The following is a 22949-nucleotide window of genomic DNA, read 5'->3' on the forward strand; positions in this document are numbered from 1 at the left end:
AAGAGAAAAGGAAGCACATTGACAGTTGAAAGCATTGGGGAGGGAGCCTACAAGGGTTAGACGTGAGAGAATCATGTAGTCACAGACAGAACAGTCTCATGAAGGGCAATAAATACTGAGTTGGCCAAAAAGTAACTGGAATTTTTTCTGGGTAAATGAAAGAAATTTTTCATGGGAAACAGAAACTTTGTTAAACAATTTTGTGAAAAGGAAGCACATTGACAGTTGAAAGCATTGGGGAGGGAGCCTACAAGGGTTAGACGTGAGAGAATCATGTAGTCACAGACAGAACAGTCTCATGAAGGGCAATAAATACTGAGTTGGCCAAAAAGTAACTGGAATTTTTTCTGGGTAAATGAAAGAAATTTTTCATGGGAAACAGAAACTTTGTTAAACAATTTTGTCCTTTTTAAAAAATTACCATCTTTCAGGCAACTTCACAATTCTGAGCTCAAAAGAGTTCTTATCTTTTTCAGCAAAAAACAGTTCCAAGAATAATTTGATATCCTCATCAGCAGTGACGGTTTTACCATTTAAGGCATTTTGTAAAGAACAAAACAAAAGGTAGTCTGATGGTGCCAGGTCTGGTGAACATGGTAGATGTGGTAACACATCATTCCATCCAAGCTGCAACCATTTTTGATGAGTGTCCAAACTTGTATGTCGTCTAGCATTATTTCTTTGAGTTTTTGTGGTACCCAAATATTGAGCTTCCTAACATATCCAAGTTGTTTTAAATGGTTTTCAATGCTCAATTTCAGTATGTTCAGATTATCAACAACCTCTCATGTTGCTAAACATTGATTGGATTTGATCAATGCCTGAATGTATCTTAAAAACCTGCCACATTGATTAATTTCATCAGAACTGAAACCAACAAAATTAGAAGGTCTAAACCCACCTCAAAACCAGTGCAGTGCTTCCAAACCAAAACCACCACCACATTATATGTTACTTTCTCCATATGAACGTATCTGTGGGACATGCATCCTGATAAAATAGATTGATATAAAGCACTCCAGATAAAATAACTTTTATCTTCAAAACAGTCATACACAGTAAGCTAATCCCTTCAATACTTTTCAAAGTACTGGCAAAGCCGATCCTTGGTAAATGCCATGCATTACCACAGCAAAAATAAAATTCTGAAGTGAGAACTTCATCCTCTGTTTTGATTAAAATATCTGCAAAAAAATAAAATATTTTTCTATTAACTCTAGCAACTACTCAAGTACCTTCAAGAAGAAAATAATTTCTTCTAGGACATTTCTACATTCTTTCACTCTTGTACACCTATCTGCATCTCATCACTTTTTCACTCATCTCAAAGTATATACAATGCTGTTCACGGTAAGGTAATTTAATGAAATGAGTTGAAACAACAAAAATCTGTAGTACTTCTCTCCCAAAATATTTTGAATAAAAATAGGACACATTTCCTACATAGAAAATAAGTTTTAAAAAAAACTTTGTACAACAGAAGGTGACTGTCTTTCAAAATACTGTGGGTATTTTGTTAAAAGTAACAACGAGGGAGGTGCCTTTTAAAAGTTTATTTAATAAAAAACTTTCAATGTAAGCAAAATAAAAGCTAAGTAAAGCTCGTGCATCTTGAATATAACTTTAAAAATTAAGGCCAATGTTTTCTTCTCACAAACATCTGCTTCTGTAATTAGTATTCATTGTCATATACATGAGAAAGAATTTAATTTGTTAAATCTGTAATTTGTAAACTGTCAAAGATGTTTTGCAGGAGTTCTTAAAGAAATCAATAAACAAAACTAAACAGAGAGGCCCTTCTGTTTCTCCCAAACACTCCTCTGAAGAGTTGCCAGCTGCCAAACATTCTGACTAGGGCAGTGTACATATGCAATTATGTGGGATGTATGTAACTAGTAAACAATTTAATGACTAAAACTTCTTTGAAGAGCAGTTGGACAATAAAAGACAGGAAAAAAACAATTCTGAGAGCAATAACTAATGAAGCATGTATGGATTCAAGTCTTCAGATGGACTCACTTTTTTATTGAATTGCCCTGGAACTGAAGCAACAGTCTGCTTCATACTATGAAGGTTAACACATATCAGCAATAGATACTCACAACTGTGGGAAAACCTTCATTTGGAATTTAAACCTCATTAGACAGTAGAAAACCAAAAAAGGCAAAAGTGTTGACTTAAGAATGAACCCTGACAAATATCCTTCCCAGGATCATAAATATCTCTCGCCTGTGCACATTCCATGCTAAGCCAAGTCCACAGGGGTTACTGAACTCGGAAAATATTGATAATAGTAATAGGTTTGTCAAAACTCCACATATCAGAGCTCACTTCTCTGACAAATTCAGTTTAAATTCATCAACAGGCTCAAATGTTATTGTTGTGAGAAGAAATTAAATGGAAACAAGTCCTGTAATACTGTATAAGGCCAGTTTCCTAAGAAAGTAAGCTTAATCTCTCCTAGTTGCACACACAAATATAATTATGGCCTATGTAGTGGAATGAAAAACTTATTTTAAAAGCTATGAGGAGACCTTTGTGTTTTATTTTTTGGATAGTGGGAAAAACACTGTAAGAAGAGCTTCCAAAGAACACTTCAGTACAGTATGACCAACACGCTAACTTTCTTCACCATGTGGACAAATGGCCCAAGTGACCTCCTTTCTGTGACCTCCGCTACCTGCACATACTCCCTTAGCAGCTTCATGCTCACAATGTTGCTACACATAGAGGTAATATTTTCTCTAGAAATAGGCCAGAAACCGGTCTTAATTTTAAAGATTTCCCTCACTGCTTTTTCACTAGCTCTTCTGTAGGACTTAAGTGGGTAAATTAAAAATTGTAAATAAACAGAAAATAATTTTGTACTTTTTGTATATAATTCAAAAGCAACAGTGTGCCTTGTACAGCTGCTTATTTTCTCCTAACGCACTTGATCTAGTTTCAATTATACTACAGCAAAGTAACTTTAAAAAAAAACAACCCAAAACAACAGAGCATCCTTTTTTGTCTCCCCTGTGACCACTCAGTTTGCTGCATTGTTCTTATGACCACAATTGAGCTACATGCTGCCGCCCTGTTAATGTGCTTGGCAAGTAATTCTAGACAAGCTCCCTGGAGAGAGTGTCTTTCAATTTCTCTGTAGATTCATCTAAGACTGTATTTGGTGCTGTTATTAAGCAGTTTTAACTCCAGTAAAGAAAGAAGAAAAGGAAAATCACCCTTGCTGACCACATTTAGTGTGCAAATTGTTTTAGACAATGAGAATACATCATAAAATATGCAGGGTTTACATAAACTTTACATAAACTGTCCTTAATTTCTACTTATTCTAAACCTTTCATTCTCATAAGATCATAAACTCAATGACTTTAAGTTTGTGGTATGTATTATACAACCTTGGTTACAATAACAGAACTGTAATACTAAGTATGTGTCCTAGTAATCCTAATTATCATGGTAAGTTTAATAATTGTTTTTGGCATTAGAACAAAGAGTGATCCAAGAATACAGAAAATATTTACAGCAATAACTCTGGAAAACACATCAGTAATTAATTATTTCCTATAAGAAAAATAACAATCTTAACAGAAATTTAAAAAAATTCAGCATAACAATCCAATAGGATAAGTATTTCTGGACTGTTTTGCATTCTGTATCTCTAAGCACAACAAACTCTGCATAGATAAATTTTAGCAATAACTAACAAAAGACCACAACTACCTGATATCACAAAAAAAAACAACAACATGCAAATAATTTTATGATAATAAGGTTAATAAATTTAAATACATAACTTATCTTGGATACCTAGGTTCATTTTTAAAAACAGCCATCCAAAAGTTCAACAGATCTGAATATATAACTCATATATCCACAGGGTGAGAAATAACCAACAAACATGTAAAGGAAGTATTCAATTAGGAATCAGTAAAAAAACCAAATAAGCCCAAATCCAACAACAACAAAACCCAACAAACAGAAAAAGAGAAAAATCAACTGCTGTGTGCCAAGAAAGTCTTTGACTATGCAACCACTTTTTTATCCTACTCAGAACACAGCACAAAGAAAGCACTTGAAGTAATACAACTGCAAGGGCAAATTAAGATGAAAACTTAACTTTAAGCATCTAGGATCATATAGATACAATTAGATATCACAACTCAATTCACTAATCATTTATGATATACTGATGCTTAATAACTTTAACCAACTATTAGAGTCTGTACAGACCTAGCCTAACATTTATGGCCCCTAGGTCTCCTTTTTTTCCCCGAAAACAGTTACAAAATACTTGCCAAATACTCTTACTGCACGTACAATAATTTTCAAATCTAATATTGGCCTGTCCCAACTTTCTTGTTTGTTTTCCACCTATGCTTAAGCTCCTAACTTTTCTGAATTAATGAATTTTTCTGAAGCTGCGAGAAAACTCCCATACCCCATAATTTCTCCTTAAGGGCCCCTTTAGTAAGCTGATCTAGCACATATCTGTCTGATACATAAACCATGCCAAGCTCTGTTTGAAAGGCTTGTCTAAAGCCACACAGTATTTTTAAAGTGCGTACAGACCAGAGAAAAAAAACTCTGTTTTATTTTAGAATGCAGATTTGGGCATTCAATACATTATCAAATTAAACCATCTTCAAAATAATGAGAAAAAGGAACATTTTAAGCTCCTGCTCCTCTTGAATCTAAAGGCTGCTGACATACTAAAGCCATCCACTGCTGTAATCCAGCATGAAGTATGTACACAAAATGTTTGAAGGGGAAATATAGTCAATATTAATTTCTGGTACTTGTTCCAGTTTCTTGCTTCTGATTAATAGATTGATTGCTTCGTAAAGCATGGGGACAAGGTGGTTTCTCTTCGTTAAAAGAAATAATGGTGTTCCTCCTCTATGCTCCCTCTTTCCATTTAAAATAAGTGTTTTAAATGTAACTTAGAAGAATGTTCAGTTTCCAAGTGCACCCCTTCTCTCTCCCTACCAAACACAAGAGGTATGTCCATATGGTAGACAGACACTCAAAAAAAGCAGGATGGGACAGAACTGACAAATGACCAACAGTGTGCTGTGAAGCACTGAATTTCAAGCACTAAATTTTCTAAGTGCAGAGAGTGTCCAACAGCTGGCAACATCTAGGTGTTTTTATTCAGTAAAAGAGTTCGGAAGTTTATTTTGAACACATCTGGGTTTCTTCCTCTGCTTCTGGAAGCAGCATGACTTTCTTTGAACAAACCTAGTGCTGTTATCCCAAAAACGTTATGGGTCTAATTAGGAGGCATATTTATAGCAGCTTTTGGAAGAAAAAAGCAGGAAGTCAGGCCACTGTTGCTGTGTTTATGGACACCCTGTACAAGCAGCAATCAGCCAAAATTAACGCATTCATACTTCCAGATGTATGGAAAATACCTGATTTCAGACCTGCTGGGTTTGTACTTTAGACTGCAGCTGTGAGGTAAAAATAGAGGATTCAATTCTAACAGGTGAAGACAGAAGCCAGCAGAAAACTAGTTTTACATCTAACACTAACCAGTGTAGCATACAAGAAAAGATGTCTGTGACTTCAGATGCAGTGGAAGCATTCCCTTTTCTCCAGTTTCATCTTTTGAAAGGGAGGGAAGAAATGAAGATTATGACCTAACAGTTTATTTCCCTTTAAAAAGAAACAAAAAACCCCAAACCAACAAAAAAACCACCACTCCCAGGGATGTGCACAGCCCTGTTCAGTGGAGAGAGGGAAGGGCTGTACTTGGAAACGGAACAATCTTCTGAGTTACATTTAAAACACTTATTTTAAATGGAAAGAGAGAACATAGAGGAGGAACACTTATCTGTCAAACCTTAGAACTACATGCAAACAGCAGACATGAAAGATCCAATATATAGGCATTAAACACTCAGGGTTTTGTCCAGAACCCACAATTTCCATCCCAATAAAAAAACGCTCTTCCTTGGTGTTCATTTCAAGGGGGACTGCTTCAAGTGCCTTCTGTCACTTTCCTGGCCCACAGTAAACAGAGAAATCTGGAGCTAATTTAAGCAGTTTAGCACATCAGGATACAGCTGGGAAAGGTTTTGGGAGAAAGGCTGAGGAAGAAGCGGGCTGTGCACGGCCCAGCCAGGCCTGTGCATGGAAAGGTCATGCTGATGGGCACCTTCCAACAGCATCACCTGCAGCCAGGGACAACTGCCCCATGTTGAAACTCTCAAAACAGCCCAGGAACAGCAGAAATCTTGATACAGGGACTTAAGAAGTTTGCTTCTAACAACAGGAGTGGCAGGGCCACCACTCAGTGTCAGGAATATTTCAACTGATCCTTGCTCATCCAGCAGTAGCCCAACTCCTCCTGTGGGTCTATGACTTGTATTTAATCCTCTATGAGTCAGATGTCCTTTTTCCTTATTAAGTGTAGGCACATGCATTGGCTTTACACAGTGCAAAAGTATGACTTGATTCTAGCAATTGGACAGATTTACATCTGTTTTTCACATCACTTTTGTTTGAGAGCAGTGACTCGAGTTTTTAATCACTTGGGACCCTAGCTATACCCAGAATATATTGGCTCAACGCACTAGCAATGAGAAACACACATCTGCTGCTATAAAGACATAAAAATGAAACAAAATTCTTCAGTTATTACTTACCACACTGGACATTTGAAAAAAGTGCAGCATGCACCTTAATAAGAACTATCTGTCCCTAAGCTAACTCTCACACCAAGCACATAAAGAACAAAACCTGAAATTTCATCCTACAATTCTCTAAACCAAATACATCAGCAAAAGAGTAACGAAAATAATATTCTTTATAACACCAGTCTTAAACTTCATGGGAGACAAAAATGGTTAATTACTTTGTGATCTATTGCAGCTTTCCATCTCCTGTAGGCTGTTTCATTCTTCTAGAGATGACAATTAAACTAAGCAGTTAAGTTTATTCAGCATGCATGGACAAGGTGGGAAATGTATCAGTCTATCAGTCAATACATTCAGCAATGTTCAAGCCTCTCTCAGTGGCTACCTTAGCTTTTGCTAAATGCAATCAAGCTTACAGGGGAGGAAAGAGATTATTTGATAGGGTAACATGGTGACATAAATGCACTGGTAATTAAGAGAAATAGAAGTTTAAATAAATAATTTTATTTCTCTTTTGTGATCTAAGTAGCATTTTTAAGCAGTTTTCATAAATCTGTTTTTCAGCAATGGATTATGTTTTTCAGGTGGGGAAATGGCACAGAACATACTTGCTGAATGAGAGTAATTTTTTGCTTCTTATTTATTTCTTTAACGTCTTTGCTGGGTGACAGGTAAAAATGGTTGAATAACACAATGCTTAATTTAAGAAAGAGGATGTTAATCTGGATAAAACTGAACCTATTTTCTCCAAATAAACAGAAAAAACCCTTGTGTTTACAGTGTGCCTAATATTCTTCTCCTCAATTTTTGTCATATTAATGTTACATTCAAGTCAGTGACAAGGAGCATTTAAACTCAAAATGTTTAATTTAATAATGATTAATTTATTCCAACTTTGTGAATGAATTTCCCAGCTACATGCCAAAACATGCCTTGTTCTAATTGCTGCCATGTTTGAACCACTGCAATATGCAAGATATCATGGCAGTTCAGTAAGGTCATCAGCAATTTCTTTTTGGCAATATCCAACCTTTCTCCGTCATCATTCTTAAACTTTCTGCCACTTTCAATCATATTTCCTAATCTTGAAGTTGTGAAGTCTCCTCTCTTGGCAACTATCTAGCTTTACAGACCACATGCAGTCCTCAAATATACATATGTAATTCTCAGCAGTTTAAAAGATGAGCTGCTCACATGCACAATGGAAACAACTGTAGGTTTAAAGGAATAGTCACATTGCATATTCTGCTCTTGGGGGGTATTTTCATTTTGATGTTTTGCGTAATGATCATTCCTTAGAAAGTTTATCCTGGAAATTATCCTTTACAGGTTAACTGGTTTCCTGTTCCACTCCTGATACTGGGAAATTAGCAGAAAAATCCATAATGCACTGTTATATTTCTCTGCTCAAAGACAGATTTCAGTACAAATAAAGCATTAGCTCTGGATGGTCAAATGTTTTCCAAAACACTCGTACTTCAGAAATAAGTTAATCCTTTGATTTTCAGAAGACGTATTCCCTTCTTTTCTCTGCAAATTCCTTATCTAATGAAGCAATATTAAAGCCATAAAGTGTATACACTGTATGGTTGAACCTGTGCTTGCAAAAGCAGTGTGTTTGTTATTGTTTTTCACCCATGATGCCACGAACAGTCAGAATTTATCATCTCTTTCATATTATTGACAAAACCACTCACATTATCCTTCTTCAGCCTGCTCAGTCCAAACTTCCATTAGCAAAGATCTACTCTTTCAGTCAAATGGGCAAGAGGGGATGGTGGCAGCCTGTGTGGTGAGCATCCCAATCTCCACAATTACAGCTGCAGTTTTATTTTCCACATAAGGATTTCTACTCTCCTGAGTAACCACTACCTGACTTGTATATGTGAGTCTAGAAGTCCCATCTTCACTCTACACCCACTTTGGCAAACTAGTTACTAATTCTTCAAAAATCCAACTTCAAGTCTCTCTCAGGGTTACAGAATAAGTGACCCATTAAATTAGTCAAGGTCTTCAGGTCAATGTTTTCCCAAAGCCTCTCTTCTCATTTGCCTTAGGCTGCAGCATGATGTGCTCTTTTGTCTCTGACTAAACTAATTTAAAGAGTTAAGCTAATTAAAAGTTCTCAGATCACACAAGAGGTCAACAGTTTCTAAAAAAGGCTGGTATAATTGCATGTGTGCTTACTCATAACACAATTCCATCAAAATTATCTGGATTAATAAACCAAACCCACTGTAACTATTAAAAATGTTCAGGCTACCCAAGGTCACTTGGAGAGAATCACAGGAAGCCACATGCAGGCCTTGAACGCAGCTGAGAGACCTCAGGGGCAGTCGCCTGTGAAGAGAGGCACCTATGGACAGAAAAAGCCCCTAACCTTAGTCCCACTCATAACCATCACTGTCTACACAGCTATTCTTCCTCCTGAGGCATGCGTTTTTCCTTTTAATTTTTTGTTTGCATTCTTTCTGCTACCTTGGACTTTCTAATGAACTGTAACTGTTGGCCAAGTAGCAGTTTATATCTCCTAGCCAATGTGAACCATTTGTGGTCCATAAAATGTAATTATCAAAATGTTTTAAACATAGACTTTGTGTTTTCAATGCATTAAAATAACTGGATATCATCAGCTTGATGGCAGTATAATGCGTGATACATTCAAGTAGGCAGATGGAAATTCCTATCTCTCATAGCCACAACTGCAACTGTTTACAACTTTCATGAGAAAAGTAATGAAAGTAACACTTTTTTCATTACCCCTATGAGAGCAGTAATGGAAGAATACTATTGAAAAAATTCAGACTTGACTGAAAAGCATGCATAGGATCTCGTTCTTAAGATTCACTTATTACAAGTGCTTCTGTGATTGCAAACTGTGTTACAATGCTGCAGTGCAAACAGAAAGCAGACTTAAGGAGACAAAACTATTAAAACTGTCATTAAATTCTGAGTACCCGATGTCAACATATTCTAACTATTTCATTGTTAATTTGATAAAATATCCTCAGATATTCAGAAGCAGTGCAGTGCTCCAATACATGCAGTTCTCTGCAGTGACCAGTAATGACCTTTTGCATAGCCTAAACACAAGGATTGCATATTATACAAGAAGTTAATAATTAAAAACGTGCATTACAGTTGCTGCATTATTTTTTTATATATGTAGTTGGTTAAAGCCATTTACTCTAAAATATAAGTGGAATTACTGCTGCAGATTTCTGGTTCTTCCCAACCAAGTTTAAGCAACTCTAATCTTAATGCAGAATTCAGAGTGAGCTCAATCCAATGTACACAAAGCTCTGGCTGTATTTTAACTTGAGAAAATGCAATTAGAGGTCAAACATAAGAACAGGCACAGGCAGGATTCCACACAGCAGCAGTGCTCAAAGTTCAGATAAAAAGTGGCAGTGATTCTTCCTGCTTAAAGAGAAATGTAAAGATAGAAGCTGTATAGTGAGAGACAGATATTCCAGACACAGGAAGCACATGAAGGTATCCAGAGATGCAGATATTTGCAAAGGACATAAAGACAATTAGTAGGAACGAATAGAAAAAGCAGGGGAAAGATTAAGACTGAGCTGTAAGGAATTGAAAAATCCTTATAAAATGAGAGGAAATTAGCTTTTTAGTTCCAGTGTTTGTACGAAGAGCTAAGAAACCTGCAACAGACACTGCATTAAGAGCTCTCCAATTCAGTTTCACATCAGGCACTTAAATTATCTGACACACTCATCCATGGCTAAATCTCAACATCCACAACTAATGTATGCAGTTACTTACAAACTCCCACTGCTCAACTGTACTAGCTCTGAAGATGGACACTTTCCATCTTCTATCCTTAGTTATTTTACAGAGTTTTTCTTCCAATATTAAAACCTTTTATTATAGTTCCCACTGTTTCATCAGGAAAAAACAAATCCTTCTTTTTCGTATGCACAGGATATGGGCAACACTAAGCCTATCTAAGCTTAAATCCTATTTAAATCTTAGAGTAACAAATGATCAGCAAAAGCTATAGGCAAGAGCACAAAACCATGACACAAAACTTTCTTTCCACTTTTAAAGTCAACAGATTTTTAACTGATAAAATACCTTACTATAAATTAATCGTAATTTGGAATAACTAGTATGTATTTTAGTGTTTCTTTGGGTTTTTATTAAACTTAAAAATCTGTAAAATGTATAGCTTCCTTGGCAATCAGGACATCTATATTCTGACACTCTAAGTAAATTCTGCTAGTTTTACTCTCTCATGAATTAAGGCAGAAAGGGAAAAAATCTTATTACCTTAACACATACTAAAGTGAAATAATCGACAAATATATATCTATTATATTCTATGCATATGCGTAAAATGGAACAATGCAAAGAGAGAGGAAGGACTAGGAAAGCTGTGTGGAGTGGAGCTTTTACTTTGAAGTTCTGTTTCTTCTGTAGAGTTCAGTCTTCACTCACATGTTTATTTGGAGCACAGTTCTAGAATATCCATAAATACATTAACCAGATGTACTAACCAAATCATGGTTTAGATGACCATTTAGATTTAAAAAAAAGGGAATAAAAAAAGAAAAGACAAGCAGAAAACAGATCCAGAACATCTCAGGAGGGATTCAAATAATCTTTTCCATATACTACTAATTCGAGTAAGGCCATCTTACAACACCTGCAACTTCTTTAAAATTCTTAACCCAAACCAGACAATACTGCATGTTTCTTTCCCAAGTCCATCAGTTTAAAGGATCACTAAATGGCACATATTTGGTTACATCTTAATACTTAGTACCTTTAATAGTATTTTAGAATTTAATAGTATCCAATGTATTTGTAAATTAATGGCAGTAGTCTAAAACAAAATACAGGACAAGGAAGAAATACTTAAAGTTGTGCAAAGAAGAGTTGTGAGGAAAAACAGAAAAAGCTTATTTACTCAAAGGTTTTCTAACTTTTTTTGAAATCACCTGCATTGTTACATTAGAAGACAGTCTCCCACAGAAAGTGGAACACACTTCACCATAGGGACACCTGAAGTAGTTAATCAGGGAAATGGACAGAAAACCATACCCACTAGTAAAATAAGGAAGCAGCAATTTCCTTACCTCTCCTCAAGTTTCTGATACGTTTCCACTGTGCAACACCTAAGCTTAGAATGATGAAAGCTTAAAAAGAAACTCAAACTCACTTGGTTTTGGGAATTTTTCCCCCTTTTCTTCTTGTGCTACTGCATTAGGTGATTTTACAAGTTGTAAAAAGCAACCACAGAATCACATTTCTAATCCTGAATCTCCCAGCATCTAAAGCAAGTCTATCACTATGCCACCCTCAGCCAGGCAGCATGATTCCCTTAACAGAGGATGAACTATAGAGGAAGACGAATTGAGGACAGATTTTCAACTCACTGATCCAAAACTGTATGAACCGCTAAACTGGATGATGGAAGAGGTTGCTTCTTTCTCTCCTTTGTCTAATCTGGTTTTGTTTTCCAATACTGAGTTTTTAATTTTCTTTCTGATATTTTAATGATGCATTTTAAAAATCAAATGCAATTCAACCTTGAATACTAGCGACCATATAGGTTCCTTTAATCCACAACAACTAAATAATAATAAACATAACAAAAATAAACTACTGTAATGAAAATAGAAAAAGATGGCAGAAATAAGACAGCATATTCAATTCCACAGTTTAACTCTGTAAGCATTTGTTACATGTTATATATCTAGTGCTCCTATGAGGGGCTGGGGTTTTATGAGCAATCATGCTCTTACACTTAATCAGAATCATGTGGAGGTCAGTGTAAGGGTCCATCCAAATGAAGCAGAACTGGAAAGTATATTAAAAGCTAACTGTGAAGTTATTTCATATGTAACTTACAGAGTCTTAAGAAGCCAAGTGAACGTTAGCATCTCAGCAGTGTTGAAAACAGAGCACGTCAATGAAGTGACTATGGTATTTCTACAAAACAAATTTCTGAAGTGTGCAACTAAAAATAAATAAAAGTAGTAACATGCAAACAACCTCAGTCTAAGATAAACAGAAAACAAAAGATGCTACAAAACCCATATCCCTATACCTTTCTTGCTGTTGCTTATTTCTGATAGGGAGATTACAAAAAAAGCCAAACCCCAGTGATACTGGTTATATGAAGTGCCGACATTTCTTTCCCATAATACAAAACTGGGCTTTATATGATCTTGTTTTAAATATGGTTGAAATTACAGAGGTAGTCAATAGTTCATAATAATAAAAAGTAAAGAAAGGGAACTGGAAGCAACGCTGATACAGTAGTTTAGCCCCCCCCAGTTATTTAGCAGACATGATACTATTACATACCATTTAATATGTACTTATTTTAAAATGAAGTGATGGATATAAGCAGGAGACAAGCAAGATATGCAAGTCTATGTGTGTAATTCTCATATACAGAAATTTGGATGTAATACTACAATCAGTTGCCAGTATCAACAAAACAAGTAGGCAGTTAGCTGCTGCGTTTTTTAAAAAAAAACAACCAAAACCTTTTTTAATTTTCTGGATGAACTTCATGTATATGAAAGAGAGTTAAATAGCACTTACCAGCACCACACACAACACGAGCAAGCACCAGACAGCTTCAGTCCACAGCTCTGTAAATGCACCTCATTTTTGACCTCCAACATTCTTGCTGAAAGTCTAGGTCACAGAATAGGACTCCAGAGCCCTTCCTTTGTGTGATTTAAGCTCATGGTTGTGACTCACAGTTAAACAGAGAACGCTGTTGATAATAGTGGTAAAGGATCACATTTGGGGAAAATTTCTCCCCTCCCATTTCACAGCATGAATAATGCTTATTCTGTATGTGTTCCGAGTGCGGAACTCTCACTGGGGTTTCGTTTTAAAAAAAGACCAAAAAAAGTACAAAATACACAGCAGAGATCCACACTGTGGATAAGAGACTCACAGCATGAATTAGAGAATAACTTTGCCCTTAATTTGAACTCAGGTTCTTCCCTGCTTACCCATATTGCATCTGAAAGATCCATTTGTTGCTGTATTTTTCAATGACACTAGAAGTGTGACAGTAATGCAAGCACATTCCCTCTAATGGCTAACACAAAACATATATGCCCAGTGAAATGAACCAAAATAATTTGGTTAAAATGAACTGATGAAAAAATATATGTTGCATACTTCAGTCTGATGCTGTACACTCTCAGAGGAAAGTGTAACCTTGAAGGTTCAATATAAGCAGCAGACAAGCCACTCAAAAAGGTGTCTTCAGAGTGTTGATGCATTATTACATTTTCAGTGCTTACTACAGACTGTCTCTGAGTGTGGGATGGAAGAACTCCTGAAAGCCTTTCCATTAGAGGAACAATAGAAACAGAAAACCACACCTTCTACTAAAAAAATCTGCTAATGTAATTCTTGTTGTGCTCTAAATACACCCATAGGACTTCTATTTTCCATCAAGGGAACATAACACCTCTCCTGGATCAGAGCACCAGTTGCTGAGCAACTTTACTGAGCATTTACAGAGCAACTTTACTGAGTTGTACTCAGATAAATCAACCGCTATGCTTTTTTTGTAGCTTACCAGAGTTATCTCTCTATTCCCCTGACTTTTCTAAAGTGGAAAAAAAATAAAGGGAAAATTGATCTCATGAAAAAAATGCATTTGATGTACACAAGATTCCAATTGTTACAAATTCAGCCCTACAAAGCTGCATGCACAATGTCCTTTTTCATCCTATTGAATTCTTTTTTAGTTTTTTTTTTTCTTCCAAGTGCAGCTTTCGTAATAGGAGCAATCCTAGTGCAGGCAGTTTCAGGTGACTGCTTTCATTGCAAGCAGTTTCAGTAATTAAACAGGTCTCAGTAGCTGCAGACCCTGCTGTGTCATGTCTATGCTAGCATTCACCATCACTAAACACAAGAGAAACACAGAGTGAAATTTTAACCTCAAAACAATGGGAATAACCTGACAAATTGTTCATATGCCTGCAGTAAGCAAGTTAAATGAGACATAGTTGAGAAAACTTTGGACTTGTTCCAGAGACAGAGCACTGAACCTGATCACTGATTTGGATGCATAAGATTCTGACACAAAGAATAATGGCTTCTTAAACATTATTATGGAGAACAAAGTAGTACAGTTTAGTAGTAAACATAGTTTAAGACAATCTTTTGAGAGGTCTGGGAAATTATTAAACTTTGTTAACATGTAAAATGAGTTATTTTCAGCATTGATTTTGGTCTGAGAAAAAATTTGCTAGGGTAAATTATTATTATTAGCACACTTAAGTCAAAGCTTTATACAAAAAAGACCAGCTAGCAACTGGGCAAAATTCACTTGAGTTTCATTTACAAGTGAACTTCACTTTAAGCACTGGTATTAAAACAGGAAGAAAAATTCAAGATTCCACTTTACTTAGAATTTTTAAGCACAAAGCGAAAAAAAGTAGCAAGTGTCTCTGGCACAAGGTCAACCTCTGTTCAGGAACTTGGGTTTGGAGTGTTAGATTTTGCAAGAAAAAAGCAGGGTGGATGGGGAGGAGTTAGTGCTAGAAGGTAGGGAAGATAAAGAAACATTTTCTACAAAAGATTTTGTGTTTTAATAGGATTTTAAAAGGGGGGTGGTGGAAATCAATATATTAACTATCAACATCTTCTCAGTTTTCATTTTGAAATTAATTTCCAGGATAAGATAACATGTCCACCTTTGATAATATATTCTTTCAAAATAGTCTGCATGTCTCATTACTATTATCTGAATCATACGGCAGAGAATATATTCTTTTATTTCTAAAAAAATTATTCTTACCACCCATACTTCAACATGGAAAAAGCTTAAAAAAAGAATAAAAGCCAACACCAGAGTGTAAAACACCAACCACGTGTACCTTTCTCTGTTTAACATTGACATGCAAGTACAGTGATCAGCTGCAAGTTTTGCCTGTATAATAACAAGCTTAAATAATCAAGAAACAGAAGAGCAGTATTTGGGAATATATGGATATGTACAAACCGATCTGTGCTCTTTTTAATCATAATTCTAAAATGACAAAAAGACCCTCTTTTGGAGTGAAAACAGTCATCACTGTCACATGCTCCATTATGAAAAGGATTTATGTGGTTTCCTCTTAGCAATGTAAACCAAGGCTTCAAGAGTTCCACATATTTTACTGTTCAAAGCCCTCTTCTGGCAACTACCAGACACTACAGTGCTAATCCACAGCAGAATTAATAGACATACTGGAAGAAAGAGCAGGAAGAAGTTTAGCTCCAAAATTATTTAGCATATTAAAAAGCTGAAAGTTAAATAAAGCAAAGGACAGTAGCTTTAATACAGAACTGAAATTAGAGATCAGATTCCTTTGCTCTAATGTTGGTAAGCTTCCGCCAAAATTATTTATCCTGCATCCATTTTTATCCGTTTTGAACAGGCAATGACCTCATTTTCATCACTGATCTCATTAGTGTACTTACTTATATCTGCAACATAAAAGGTGCTCCATAAAAGCAAATTTTATTTCAAGCTACTACCTGATACACAAACACAACACTACATACAACTGAACTGGCTCATCTTTTCCTTTTTGTTATTTCCCTGTAGAAATAGCTTATGTATCTGTTAAAAAAGACACCAGATACGTTGATTTACACAATATACTGATGGAGTCAGACTTTGCTAATGATCAGATTACTTCATTTTTGGCCTGGTGTCTCAATCAGGCCACTTTAAAGAGGAACTGGAGTTCTACACATTTTACAAGACTCTTTTTTAAAGTACTGTATTTCCATTTGCCAACTGGCGTGTTTTCAAGGCAATCCTGGTTGAACCATAACATATACAGACTGGAAGAACCATGGAAGAGTTTAATGAAAGGAAATCTAGCATTAGAGCACAGATTACATCTATCGACTCTATCTAGAGTATTTCAGTGAGCACTCACTAAAAAGAGATCTCTAATTTGAGGTTGACACTTTGCAGTGAAGGAACCAACCAGAAAACTGTATGTTTGTTGCAATGCTGCTTGCTATAGCACACAATAGCAAATGACTACTTGTAAATGATTTTTTTGGGGAGAACTTTGAAGCAGTGAGAGATGCAAACATGCAAGTGTGAATTTTGGCTGCAACTAAACAGGCAATAGTAATGAATCTAGTAGATCTACTATAAAGTAGGGTCTTAACTTTTTTTCCTCTACAGATTTCCAACCCTACTGTTATCAAACCACACAGGTTTATAACAAAACAGAGCACTTTTATGATCCTGTGTCTTTAACTACTATGCTGAGGAGACACAAAGGTATTGCTTATTCAAATTATGGATACAATTTATCCTTCCCTAGATTGCAGTCTTCATTTAAATCCTTAAATTGATTCTTAACCTCACAACATGGGAAGAGCTTTCTTGGAGAGAATTCCTGATCATAGAGGAAAATGTGTCTCTCTTGCCATAACAAGCAAGAGGAGAGTATCCCATCCCAGGAAAGCACTTGGGGCAGGGAGAGATAGCGCAGCTTCCTCGAGCAGGCGCGCCCTCGAGACCTAAAGGTAGTATCATACTGTAAGTATATAACCATATTACAGCTACCAGTGCACACTAAGACTCCCAGTTACAAAGGGGTGGAAAGCTGAGAGATTTCACATAGCTCAGCTCTCTGAACAAGACGCTGAATTGCAGATCCTCTCGTGTTTCTTTTCAACCACTTTCTAATGCCAATTTTAAAACACACCATCTGCAAGAGTGATGAATATAATATAGAAAAGCTGAATAGATTTAATGCTCCTTCCCTCCCCCCCCATCTTTTTTTTTAAACTTTTCTTTTTTAATCCTTAATGGTTTCAACATTTGGGTTTTGGAAACTGGGTCAATGCATGCAATGTTTTATGCCCGTAAAGAATAGTTGTTTGAAGTGAAGAGAGAATGCTGAAAGAAATTGAATCACTGACCCCTGAACTTCTTGATCTAGGCCCAATTTTCCTGCATTTCAATCCTATTAAATCCCACTCCTGGCAGTTTAAAATGTCAATTAACTCAAGATAAGTCCCATCAGATAAGGCAGACACTGGATTCTCCTGACTCTTTGACTCTTGAAATGTACCTGTAATTGATTGCAAGATAACCGCTGTTAAAAGCAGGGTATACTGTCAATGTTTGGGGAAAACAAATGTTTTATAAACAAAAAAATAAATTTGTCTTTTTAATTCATTCATACCCTGTAATTCCAACTCAGAGGTCTTTGGTTTTTTTCCACAATGTACTGAACAAACATTACTGAAATAAGTCTACCAGGACCCCTCCAGCAAAGACTGGATTTTTTCCATATGGAATAAATATTGGTATGATTTTCCATATGGTTTTGCTTACATTCAGTTCTAAATATGAAAACATTGTAAACAGAAACAGGCATAGAAGAGTTATCAAATCCTGTCAGAGCCAAAACCTAGACACAAATGTAACACCAAAAGGCAAACAGGTTTGGACTCAAAATGAAATTCCAAGATTCCAAGTGCTATAGGAAGCAGCTGCTAAACTCAAACCACATCACTGCATTTTCATCAAAACTTGGGGTTTGGTTTTTTTGTTGTTGTTGTTGGGTTGTTTTGGGATTTTTAAAGTATTCATAGAAAATTAATTTGCTATTTTGACAGCCCTAATACATACAGCCTGCATAAAAGACAACTGTAAGCATTGAAAGGCTACTTCCCACTCCCAACCAAACAAGAACAGTTATGTTTATGACATCCAGCCAAACAGCCGTATTTCAAAAAGGTTCTGTTTCCTAATTTGGAAACAAGTGAGACTGCTTTATAATGTACTACTTGCATTATCCTAATAATCTAGAAACCAGATTGTGTGCTAGTACTTACAAAAATTTAGCTTGTAATTTGGCAGCCTAGACTGTAACATAATGTACTAAGCTTTTTATTAACATGCCTTAGCTTCATAGGAGTAAAGGTGCCAGTGAAATATTTCAAACAAGACAAAACTACATGTTATACAAAAGTAAGGGAAGTAGAGAGTTTTCATTTCAAACCGCTTGCGGTTTGTGTTTCATGCAACATTTGGCAATTTATAGATTGATCAGACAGCTACCTATAGCTCAGGACAAATTAATCTGGTAGATCTCTCTCAGTAAGGATTAAATTCTGGCAGATCCTTGGTAACCACAGGGGCAACTAAGATGCCTTCACTGTATTCCTCAGTTTTTACAATGCTGTTTTTACTCCAATAGTATTCACCATTTGCACACATACTTCTTCAGAGTTTCCATCATGCTTGAGAAAGCCATAAAAGCAGAGAGTGAAACTGCTCCTTCTGGTATAGAGTCCTGTTTCATTTTCATAAGTCTTCTGTAGTTAGAAAATATATGGAGGAAGGACAGAGGGACTAGATGTCTCTGAAGTCAGCTTCTTAGACATTGTATCAAAGTTATTACTGAAAGAAAACTTAAATGAACTTACCAGTAGAGAAAACAAGAACGGTGTTGTCCCAAAGACCATATTTTTTCAGAGCATCGGTAAGATTTCCTACAGCTTCATCCATAAGAGTCACCATCCCTGCAAAGTGGCGCCTCTTTTCATCTTTAATGGAGGAATATGGTTTCATGTATTCTTCAGGGACCTCGAGAGGTTCATGGACAGACTGAAAAGCGAGGTAGAGAAAGAGGGGCTAGGGTAGGAGAGATACAAGGGAAATTAGTTGAACGTAAAGTACTAAATGCAAAAGTTACTGCAGCAAAAGTAGCCCTGATTCATCAACAGCTGCAAGCACTTTGTTTTGATTCCTTCTACACTTCTCCTTTCTAACAGCATAAATACCATAAACTAATAAAACTTTGATAAAGAACATTTGGAAGCTGTGGAAAATCATCAGGTATACCTTCTCTTCATAACTGTTGTTAACAGTTTCTTTCTATGAAATTTCTCTCATTAAACTTTCCATACTCTTTTCAGAAGAGCAAACTACATGCTAAATAATTTCTATACATTCATTACTTGTATTACTAAAAAAGAAATGGAGAAGGGTAGCAGGCCATGGCTGTGGAGCCAAAGCTGATTCTGACAGCAGTCAAGGCACATTTTACCAGTGCTACTTCTCATGCTCTACACACCCTGCTGAAAAGCTCTGAAATACAGCTCAAGTGCAGATCTCCCCATCAGTATTTCATTAGCTTTTTTAAAACATTCTTTAGTGCTAAAGTTATCAAACCCAACTGCTGACAGTACCTTCTCAGTTTTATGATTGGCTATAAGATTTACAGCTCTTTCTGTAAATAAATTAGTAGAGTACATGTTTTTAAACCCAGTTACAACTTCTTCTCCATCTCGAAAGTCCAAAGCGCAGCGTGTTACATTCTTCGCTTTGATGAGAACACAACGGTCATGAGAATAATAATCCTCACTTCCCAGAAGATAGCCTAGAACAGGAAAAGATGTCAAACACACAGGACAACATAATGTTGTATAAACAGATACAGTAATAGAAAAAAAGGTCCAAAATAAACATCAAAACTTTAATGGTTTTGAGCTGAAACACACAATCCAACATTTGACCATCTACAGTGACATCCCTTGACAGGTCTAAGTAGCTCAATATTTAATACTTCACACGTTTTATTGCTAAGGCAAGCAGTAATTTCAAAACACAAAAAACATTTTGAAAGCAGTTCAATGACTTTATATTCGTAACTTGAATACACTAGCATTAAACTAATGCACTGGTAGCAAAGGCAGTGATCTATCTGTGTAATACTCTGATTTTCAGCTGGTATGATTTTGTATATTTGTATTTTCACATAAGTCTTCTCTCTATTACAAAGTTTGGATCCTTTTTTATTTCTTCAAAAACTTCTAGGTATGAAGCATGTTCTGTCACCTGTGAAGCAACTTCTGATCCACTGCTGACACCAACTGGTGTAAAAAGATACTGCTATTTAAAGATACCCAAAAGAAACTGCAAAATTCTAGCTGTTTATATTAGCTCCTATCAAGTGTTATTCTGTTAAGCATTGAGTGCCTTTGGTTTTTATCAACCAGAAACAAATATTGTCAAAATTTTTTTCCCAGTAATTGTTACTTCGGAAATTAGATTTCAGATTTACCTCCCAGTACCCTGAAACAAACCAGACAAATCTGCAAAAAATATATTCTTAAGTTCTGCAAAACCAAAGAAAACCTGGCGACAAAAATCCAAAATGGAGGAACCTCACTTGAATTTTTATTCAGCAGCTTGTGCAAACAAGTGTGTACAGAAAGAACAAAGTTCTGTTTTAAAAACAATATAAATGTCTACTGCATTTTTAGAAGGAAAATATGGCTCTTGTTTCAAATATGTCAAGGTTTAGGGCTGGGCTGGCCACTAAATAAGGAAGGATTTTGTGGGGAGGCTGCTGACATCAGTGTACTCAGAGCTGCAAGTTGCATTTTGCCATTTTGAGTGCCCAGTGATGGAGACACTGCATCAAGTTTGCTGACGAATCAAATGCCCCTCAATTGCAATCAACACCTACTGGAATTACACAAGCATTATAGGATTTTAAACTGCTACATCCTCTGAAAAATAATGTCACAGTGGGCACTCAAAACCATGCCCAGGGCCAGTCTGCATTCAGGCCCCTGCATTAAGAGGCTACTTGGTCCCAGAGTGCGATTTCAGGAGTAGTGCCAGCCTGCCTACATCTATGCCACCAAAGAGATCCCAAGTACCTGCAAAGGGGTGGGAGGAGGCATATATGTTTAAGCAATGAGCCATTATATTACAATCCATATATATTAGCTTAATTCAGTTGTGAAACCACAACTCCAAGCTCCTTTATGATTCAAAAGAGAGAAACAATCTAAGGGAACATTTCTTTCCACCTAAAGTCTAGCTCACCACTGACTATAACAGGCATGGAGCACAGCCAGGATCTTCCTCTGAATGCCTACAGTTAGACAACAGAAACATGGCCTTCAGCAACTAATAAACATCCAGACAATACTGGGACATGACCCTTTGCAAGAAGAAGAATAAATAACATGTAGCTACAACTTGCTTGGTGACATACATCTGGACAATCTGATTCTGGCATTATTTTTTATTAATATGAGGATCTGACTCCATAACTTGCGAGTTTCTGCAACAGACCTTGGGATACTGTTTTATAGAGACTCTCACACTATCTTCCTCGCCAGTGTCTCTGGAAAGCCAATGCTACTCTATTCAAAAAGCATGAACACAGTGTGGTATGATCTCTATTTCTCTCTTAAAAAACATCAGCTTTTAGAAGTGTTACATTATTTGCAGAGTAAGCAGATCTACTGTCTGATCTAACACAAAACATTCAGATTAAAGACACTTATAAAAACAAACCAGTCACTACAATCTTCTAACCATCATGGAACCAAATTCAATGCAGATTGTAAGAGAGAAATACTTTTTTGGAGCGAGGAACCACTCAGTAATTACTATGTTTTCTTCCACAAGTTGTAAAGCTTGGGCATGTATTTAAGGTACTATTTTATTTTAAGCAGTTATACTTTGGAAACATGCATGCCCAGGTGTTGATTTACTTATATACTAATAGTAAATCTGCTGTTATTAGAAGAATCATGGAGTTTTTCATAATTTTTAACACTGTATTAATTGCTAATGTTGAATCTAACCATTACCAAAGTAAGTATCAAATCCTCTGCGGGTTGGAAGGCATTCTTTTCTGTACATCCCTAAATGCCACTTTCCCACCATATGAGTAACGTATCCCGCCTCTTGAAGTAGCTCTGGGAGGAGTTTCTCATCCAATGGCAAACAGCTGGGCTGGCATGGCCAAATTATCTGGTGTTGCAAACCTGTGTGGATCTAGCAGAGAAAAGCATGGGTGATTAGTTACAACACAGCAATATGTTCCTGCAGGATACTTTATAAGCAGGTGCAAAAAGAAACAAAGCTATGTCAGAAGCTAGTATGAGTTTCTGGGCTTCCTGTCTTCATGATGTGGCACTGAGGAAGATGAGGAAGTCACAGGGGAGTAAGGAGGAAGACATGGAAATAACACCACAAGATCTTCTCAGACATAAACCTAGTGCAATTAAAAAAAAGAAACCTTTTTGCTTTGACATCTAAAACAGGTAACAATTACCATTACAGTCTCTGCAAAGGCTAGCGGCAACATCTCAACATGAAGTGAGAGATCTTAAATGGTATGGAGATGCGTGAAAAGGTCCATGGCAGGTGAAGCTACCAAGCTTTGCCTGTATCAGAGAACAGTCAGTGAAGGAAAAAGTGATAAAGACTAAGAGAGCATTTTTTGCATTACTCTTCTAAATGTACACTATATA

The 22949-nt window shown here is 36.3% G+C and overlaps 1 protein-coding gene across 1 annotated transcript in view; it reads right to left on the reverse strand.

Annotated features, from left to right (window-relative positions):
- ARSB (arylsulfatase B) overlaps positions 1-22470 on the reverse strand; it is a gene marked incomplete at both ends in the record, with an annotated part of 26136 nt that extends 3666 nt beyond the window's left edge. Inside the window, 3 exons of the mRNA XM_010190593.1 lie at positions 19095-19302; positions 19860-20050; positions 22284-22470. Of these exons, the coding sequence (XP_010188895.1) occupies positions 19095-19302; positions 19860-20050; positions 22284-22470 (586 nt within the window). The remainder of the gene's footprint in view (positions 1-19094; positions 19303-19859; positions 20051-22283) is intronic.
- Between the last annotated feature and the right edge of the window lie 479 nt (positions 22471-22949).

Source organism: Mesitornis unicolor, unplaced genomic scaffold (assembly GCF_000695765.1).
Source record: "Mesitornis unicolor isolate BGI_N332 unplaced genomic scaffold, ASM69576v1 scaffold31428, whole genome shotgun sequence".
NCBI classification, from domain to species: Eukaryota; Metazoa; Chordata; class Aves; order Mesitornithiformes; family Mesitornithidae; genus Mesitornis; species Mesitornis unicolor.